At 35.6% G+C, this 8,063-nt stretch overlaps 1 protein-coding gene across 2 annotated transcripts; it reads left to right on the top strand.

The window, feature by feature from the left end:
• Nucleotides 1-933: 933 nt before the first annotated feature.
• HESX1 (HESX homeobox 1) lies at nucleotides 934-7,903 on the top strand. 2 transcript variants are annotated; one of them, XM_009322317.1, is made up of 5 exons: nucleotides 934-1,032; nucleotides 5,747-5,829; nucleotides 5,948-6,153; nucleotides 6,454-6,555; nucleotides 7,530-7,903. In XM_009322317.1, exons 1-5 carry the CDS (start codon nucleotides 968-970, stop codon nucleotides 7,626-7,628), a joined length of 555 nt encoding a protein of 184 aa, XP_009320592.1. In that variant the 5' UTR covers nucleotides 934-967; the 3' UTR covers nucleotides 7,629-7,903. The 2 variants fall into 2 exon arrangements, with proteins under 2 accessions (XP_009320592.1, XP_009320591.1); XM_009322316.1 differs by lacking the exon at nucleotides 934-1,032 and adding an exon at nucleotides 3,913-3,985 and having other exon boundaries at nucleotides 5,571-5,829; nucleotides 7,530-7,882.
• Nucleotides 7,904-8,063: the final 160 nt, after the last annotated feature.

The raw sequence follows: 8,063 nt of genomic DNA on the forward strand, positions 1-8,063 counted from the left end.
AGGGTAATAGTATAGTGTTATTTTACAAGGGATTTTAAAGACTAAGTCTTGTATCTGTAATTATTATGTGACAGAACACTAGTGTTGGTTCATGACCTACATATATGTGCACAGCTTTTTGGTTTTGAGATCAGTTAACTTGTGACTAAGTTTTACAGCGGTTTTCTGCAAGAAATGCTCTCTGTTTTATACTATAAGATGCATTTCCCTAGCAGAATTCAGGAAGGTAGTAACTTTAAATGGAATTGGTTTTAGTTAGCTTTGTATATTTACAGCTGTAAGTGGCAGAGGAAAAAAACATTTCTTGAGCTGCTATGAATACAGAACAGCTCTTTGAGAATTAAGTGTTTTGTAGAAGAAAAAAAAAACACTAACAAACATCTTTTATACGTAAAAATGTGCTTTGGTATCTCAGCTGACATATAGCATAAAAATATGTCTTGTTTCTGTTGATCTTAGCAATTCAGTTTAATGATTCAGTTCGCTTTAGTAGCAAGAGGGGGGGCCTTTCTAACAATTTTGTAGTATACCAGGGCTTCTTTGAATTAGTAGTCAGCTTCTTAAATAGATCCCTTATGTTGAGACATTCTGTAAGACGTTACTAGTATTTTTGAGTGCAAATGTACCTTTTGTGTACATTTTTACAAATGTTACAAGGCATCCAAAAGTTTTATTTGAGATACAAATTTGACAGCAACAGATGACATTTAATGAATTGAAGAATCCCTCTGAACCCTCTAATAAGTGTGGTTTTAGTGTTAAAATTTTTTCAGCATTGTAGGCTTTTTGTTAGTGTGTGATTTATCTCTTCGTTTGTTTGGGTTTTTGGATTTGTGGGTTTGGTGGTTTGTTTCTTTTCCTCTTTCTGCAAAATACTTACTAAAAGGCCTTCAAAATGTGGGGAACTAACACTTGGCACTATGTAAACAGGGAGAAGGGCAGCCAACAGGTCTTTAGAGGATTCCAGATGTGTCTCCTAATGGAGAGAACATTTTGCCTCTGCTGGAGGGTGAAAGTAGCTGTCTGGATAAGGTAGGCTTTATTTGCATGTTACGCACTGTTTAACACACTGTTTCTCAGATTCTTCCTAGTGCCACCCTTGGATTTACCTTGAATTTATCTGTGTTCACTTAATCTCCCTGGGTCAAAATAGCTTTTACTTCAGCCAAGAAATAGCTAACTGCTTTTAGTCATGTTTTGTGAAAATTGGTGTTAACAGTTTTGAGGTATTCTTGCCTAAAAAAAAACTTTTGAGTTTGAAGTTGGCTTTGAATATAATCTTTGTTATTCATGTTCAAAACATATTTGAAAGGGAGCTACATGCAGCAGAATATCTGAGGTGGTAAAGTACTGGTGCAGTTGGGTAAAGAAGCTTGTGGTAAAGGTGAGATGAAAGGCAATTTTTCTGAGTGTGATAAGTAATCAAGGAAGATTATATATACCATTTAGACCTTTTTAAAAAGCTGAAAGTATTGCAGAGGCTATTGTGAAAGGTGACCTGGCAGTGGAGTAGCAATGGGTGACAATGGCAAAAGGTAGCAGCAGTAAGCATTGGGGTTTCAGACCAAAGCCACCAAGAACTGTTGGTGTGATCTCTTCAGCTGGTATAAAGAGAGTCCTTAGAGGCTTCTCATCTCTAAAGAACAAGAGCTTCATCTACTAAACAGATGAACTCTACTCTCCCTGGGCAAAAAACACTGGTGCAAAATCTGAAAGGGAGGTTAGTTTGCTGCCTCATCAAGTATGTGATGCTGTAAGAGGATTGGGTTTGCATATCCAAGGAGCATTGATTTTTCCTACTATTGATTACTTAGGATTTTCAACTTAATGTTTGCTGTGTTGTTCTATTTGCCCCTACAACGGTATTTAGCTAAAACTCTATAGGTGATTTCATATGGGTTGCAAGGGAAGAATTGATCATTTCTAATGGGCCAAAATAATGAAATACAGTTTTTGAGTGAAGGCTCAAGGTCTATTTACACCTTCAGTGGGAATTCCTAGAAATTTAATCTGGTTCTTTACTATCAGGTATTCTTGGATCTAAAATTGTAAGTTTTCTACCCTGTGGAAAATATATTTTCATCCTCATTTCTTACGGAAAGGTTTGTTGGCTGTTTATCTTGATAACAAATAGCTTGCTTCTACAACTAAGCAAGCTTCTGTTCAAAGAAATCTAGCAACATTTGAATGCTAGACCTTCAGCCAGATTCTCCAGTGGATTTATCTTTCTATATATGTTGTTCTAGAATCATGGAATCCTGGAATGGTTTGGGTTGGAAGGGACCTTAAAGATCATCTAGTTCCAACCCCCCTTTGGGACATCTCTCACTGGATGAGGTTGCTCAAATCATGTCCAACCTGACCTTGAACACATCCAGGGATATAATGGAATTTTGGTATAATGCAGACTTCTTGGAATAAATTCTCTTTTCTTGTGAAATTTTTATAAACACTTATGTGGAGCTGCATTAACGTTATGAAGGTTTCTTTAGCATAATAAAGGTCTCCTAGATATATGGTGTTTCAATTTCACTGAATTACTCGGAAATTAGAGAGGATAGTGTGAGCATCTACCTTGTGAACTTCTGAATTGGTACTTCCTGGTCCTATAAGCAGTTGCAGGAATGAACTCTGTTTAAAAACAAGAGTGTTGATGTGTTTCCGTGACCGCACTGCATTCTCCCAGTCTGATTCAATTCAACATCGAGCAAATGAATGTAATACGATTATTTTAATAATAACAGTTTCTTACTCAGATAACCTTGCTGAACGAACTTAACAGCTGGGTAAGCCTCAACACCAGATGGCAGTATTTGATGAGCTTCTGACCTCATTCGCCTAGCGAATGAGTTAACTGGTTTTGGCCTATTTCATGAAAATTCTTTTTGAGACCTACCAAGATCTTTTCTCTCTGAAATGTCATTAAAAAACCCTGAAAGAATGAGTGTTTCCACCTGGGAGTTAAAAGCAGACTGCCCTGAAAAAGTTTTTTTTCCATCTTCCACAATCTCAGAGAGACCAAAAATAAGTTGTAATTACTTGGTTAACTTAATGGTTAGCTTTGGGAAGATATGTGCCTCTCTTAAGTGTCTCTGTTACCACCACATATGCCTGTCTTTATTGATAGTTCTTGATAGCTTCCTGAAGAGAACACCTATGAAGGTATTTACCACTTCGGGACTTGAAGTATGTGGTAATCTGAGTCTCAACTGTGTGGCTCAAGTTCATTTCATTCATATTCATCCAGGAGAAATAAGTATTCTGAAATGTGTTTTGTATCGGTGCTTGTTTTGGTATTTTTAAGTTCTTTTTTAAAAAAAAAAAACAGTGGGCTGTATTTGGAAACTAGCTATTTATATTATAATCATTAAGAGGTTTTTCGTATTATTAAAGTCCACATTAGTTTCTGGATTCAAGAGGCTGTCTCTCTATCAGTGATCATGCTTTTCACCTCTTTGGGATAGAGAAATGGGTAAGCAGCTCCAAGTTCAGTACAGTAGGAGATACATTGTTTTCTTTTTGACTTAATGTGTTGTGTGGGAATTTTTTTTTTTAAACTGGTGTTCTGTGTAGAGACTGTAGAGGCAGAAAACTGATCTACCAATCACTGCTATGTAAGAGGCTTTGCATTAGCTCTTCAGTAACCTGAATGCAGTCTGAATACTCAAAATAACTGCCTGCAAGTCAAGAAAAGGAGTCCTGTTGCTTTGTTAAGGTCATAGGTTGCCTTGTTGGGAACAGCTGTACTGAAACATAAAGGGCTGTGAGGCCCTTGCTTAACGCTGCTTCCCACTGACCTCTAGTTCACCAGATATTCCAGCAAGCAGTGGTTTCATACATAGGTCCTTACAGCTTTTTTGTATGTCTAAATTTTGTGGTTGCTGAGGCTGTTAAATGATGGTTGGAGCTTAGCTTGCAGGTGGTCATTGCAGTTACATTGATGCAACTTCAAGATCCATTGATACATGCTGATAAGATGTCCTTGGTAAGATCACTTCTTGAATTGTTACTCTTTTTGATAGTTTGGTTTGACAACAATCTAATTGCACAACACAAAGTCAGTAAGTTAACATTCTTCAGCTGAATGTCTTTCTGATATAAAGCCACACATGGATTGCATTTCTCTCTGTAGAATCTCCCTCAGCACAATATTGCCAATTCTAGATTGTGCCATTTCCTTAGCAATTTTCCTGCTTCTGTCTATTTCTAAAGATTAGTCTTGGGTTGTTTACAAATGTACAGAAAATCAAAGTGGAGGTACTGTTTATTTCCTTAACATTAGTTGTTAGCCATGTGAATGTGACTGATTACACAGAATAAACTACTCTGAGAAAACAGTAAAACAAGAAAAATAGAGGGCCAGATTTTTCCTTTAAAAGAGCACAGTCCTATGTGCTCCAAATTAAAAGCTTTATTTAAGAGGGGTAACTTTTGCATCCTGAAATTAAAATACTGTTTTCATTTTTGCATGTTCTAAAATAAAGCTTTGTCCAAAATAAGAAAAGGAGGAATCTCTGTAGAGAGGTTACCCTGAACCAAAAGCTGGTTTTGAACATGTGACATGCAAACTGCTGTGTGGCTGACAGATGACCTTGAATATAAAAATGTTATAGTCGGTACTTCCTTTATAATGAATGAAATCAGAAATCTGTTTTCAAACTTTGAACTTCATTACAAAATCTTTACCTCCTTACTCCCCATTACTCATGATTTTTGGTCATTTTAAGTGTTCGCTCTGTAGGATTTAAATAAATTTCTGTTGGTTATAAACCTACAAGAAGGGAGGAATGTGTAGCAGTAAAAGGATGTTTTTAAACCAGTAAATTTGAGTATACTGCTTCTATTACTTTAAGTTTTGATTTTTTGTTGTAAAGAATGATCGGGAAATTTCACATATGGTGTGTTTCAAAAAAGCTGCAACAAAGTTATTTTAATAAGAAAAATGAATACATGAATTATTTAAAATAGTTGGTGCAACTGTTCCTGTTAACTAATCCAGGCACTTGGAAGGCAATTACACTGAGCTTTGACAACATTGCCAACCCACTGCACAGTGCCTTATGCCAAAAGCTATTGTTGTTTTATTGACCACGTTCACCATTACATATGCATATGAAAAAACAGAGGCATTTTCATCGGGATTACCCTAATAGCATTAAGAGATTATTTTTTAAATTTCCTTGGAAGGAAATTCACTTAAATGAGATTACTTATTACTTGACTGGCTTCCTATCATGCTGCTATGTTTAGGCAAGTGGAGTCCATTAGAGTATAAAGTTTTTTAAAAAACTGATTTTATACATTAATGATTTCAAATAAAAGAGAAGTACTGTATTTGTGCACAGCTTCTTTTGAGAAAGTTAAGTCGATGTTCTGGTTAGGAGAGATAACACTTTTTGTCCCTCTTGGTGGCCCCCCTAGTGTCACCATTAGTTGCTAATTACTTGCAAACAAATAAACAATTAACTCCTCGTGCCTCTTGGTGGGAGAGTTTTCATTGACATGCTAAAACTTTCTAATAAAAGATTTTAATTAATGACGTTGCAAATCCAACCCCCTTGTCAACATAGCTATAAGGAGGACTTGTGGAGAAATGCAAGTACAGTATACATGCTATGCTGGCTGAAGGTGAAAGCATGGCAAATACATCGCTATGTGCTGCTAATACATCAGTGTCTCAGAATCTTCGGAAAGTGTCTGGTTTTGTAGAAAATAAAACCACACAGCGCTCGTTTTCCATTGAAAGTATTTTGGGACTGGAGCAGAAAAAAGATGGCATTCCAGCTGTGAAACCCCACAGACCATGGATGGATGCATGCACCAACTTGGGTAAGTCAGGAGTCTGTTTTGTAACCTCTCAAGCTCTTAGTCCTTTAAAAAGGTAAATATTTTCATGTTTCTACTGAAAACCAGTAAATTGAAGCTCTTGTTTGCTTGCTTTTTCTAGTTTTAGGTGATGACAGTAATCCCCATCTGCAAATCCCTGTTGTTTGCTATGAAAATCCATTATTTCATGCTAACAGTAATCCAGTGCAAGAGGAAAAAGTTTTGAAATGTGAAAAATATTTTTCAGTCACTGAAAGGCTATCTTTCAAACGAGAATTGAGCTGGTACAGGGGTAGAAGACCAAGAACTGCATTCACTAGAAACCAGGTAGGGATCTTCTCAGTCTTTAATAAATGAATAACAATGTAGTTTAGTAAAATGTTGATAGAAGCCTATAACAGCTGACTAATTCAGTATGATGTACCTCTGCAGATAGAAATGCAATCAGGAACTAGTGTAAATTAACAGTAATGTTGCTAATTTCAGCAGACCTGTGTTTATGCATGGAATCAGAATTGTGCAAACACTGCTGGAAGGCTCCTGTTGAACAAACTAAACTGTTGTATTTATTTTCTTTATTAGTTCTATAAAGGTAGTGATTCAACAAGTGTGTTTTAATCTCCTCAGATTGAAGTCTTGGAAAATGTTTTTAAAATGAACTCCTACCCTGGCATTGATGTTAGAGAAGAGCTAGCTCGCAAATTAGACTTAGATGAAGACAGGATCCAGGTAATGAAAAATTTATTCGAACTTTTCTGTAATTCCATCTATATGTACTCTCTGGTTACATAAATGAGTAGTTTGACAGCAGTAGCAATAATTTTAATAATCTCAATTTAAAACAATGTACATTTATACATGTGGTATGCCTTCAATGATTTGTGAAATGGAAGCCATTGAATTCCTTCTGAAATCTTAAACCTTCTTCCATAGCGTTGATGAGGTATTCATTACTATAGTATTTCCATTATATCTGCTCTGTTAATCTCTAGTTATCATGTGCAGAACTTGATCGTTTGCTTCCATGTTTTAAAATCATGTTTATGTTATGCTTGTCACTATATTTGAAAAACAAATTTGAAACAAATATTGAAATAATTTGTACGGATGTTAAGTAATATGTGAGACTATCAGTAGAGCATACATGTGTTAAACCAATGTTTGAGCCTATGTCTTCATCCGGCCAAAAGCAAAAGCTACTCAGGGATTGTAATTATTGATTTCCAGGTAGTCCAATGTGATAAGAAGCATACCATAAACATTAGAATTTGGGCCTCACCTTGATCTTTATTAAGCTGTTGATGCAAGTCTTTTATTGGGGTTGATGGGAAGCTTGATGCTGAGATTAATTAGGCAGCTGAAGAAATAACACCTTAAGACTTGCGTGTGAATTCCAGATGCTCAGGATTTTCCAGGGTCTGGTTCAGTGTCACTGAAGTTAATATTAGTTTTTATATTAATCACAGTGAAGCTGGTTCTCACTTTCCAGTTAAGCTGGGGGTATTATTTTCTTCGTCTGTGGTGTTAAAATTATTGCAGGCAGCTACATGCCATCATCTGTAGATTTTAAATTTGTATTGAACTTCCAAACTACTGTCATTACACAAAATACTGTAAAGTTGTGTGAATATTTTTAAGTTTCGAAGCTTATTCTTCTTACAGTGCTGTATTTCTGAAAAGCGCGCCTTTTCTTTCAATTTTAGATCTGGTTCCAAAACCGTCGTGCAAAGCTGAAAAGATCACACCGAGAATCTCAGTTTCTAATGGTGAAAAATACTTTCACCTCCAGCCTGCTAGAGTAAAAAGAAGGATGGTTTGCTGTGACGGTACTACAATAGAACATGAAGAATTACTAGAATTTTCATAACTTGTATTGAGTGATGATGTATTAATTACGATTTTATCCCCAGATTTGAAAGATTATAATAATTTTCATTCAAATAAACTGTAAATACTTGAAGTATTATTATAATCTGCTTTTTGTGGAAAAAGTGAACTTTTCATATATATTTTAATAAGTATTTTCAGAAAAGTTTAGATATTTTTGCAGTTAAAAAAAAATCCAAACCCTAGGTTGCAGAAGATTTTCAGCTAGTGTGAATTACTGCAGCTTAACTGAAGACGATTTAACAAAGCTTCATGGTTTTAAAAAAAGTGTTTAAAGTCTGAAATATGCAAAATAGATCTTGCTACCTGAAACAGATTGTGCGTTACATTGGAGTTTAAATAGCTTATTT

The sequence above is a fragment of the Pygoscelis adeliae genome, unplaced genomic scaffold (assembly GCF_000699105.1).
Source record: "Pygoscelis adeliae isolate BGI_AS28 unplaced genomic scaffold, ASM69910v1 Scaffold404, whole genome shotgun sequence".
Lineage (NCBI taxonomy): Eukaryota > Metazoa > Chordata > Aves > Sphenisciformes > Spheniscidae > Pygoscelis > Pygoscelis adeliae.

Bases quoted from the DNA above. Each gene is read 5' to 3' on its own strand.
- HESX1 (XM_009322316.1), top strand. From the start codon at position 5,616: ATGCTGGCTGAAGGTGAAAGCATGGCAAATACATCGCTATGTGCTGCT. The intron at 5,830-5,947 runs GTAAGTCAGGAG...TGCTTTTTCTAG, and splicing joins GGATGCATGCACCAACTTGG to TTTTAGGTGATGACAGTAAT. The intron at 6,154-6,453 runs GTAGGGATCTTC...TAATCTCCTCAG, and splicing joins CTGCATTCACTAGAAACCAG to ATTGAAGTCTTGGAAAATGT.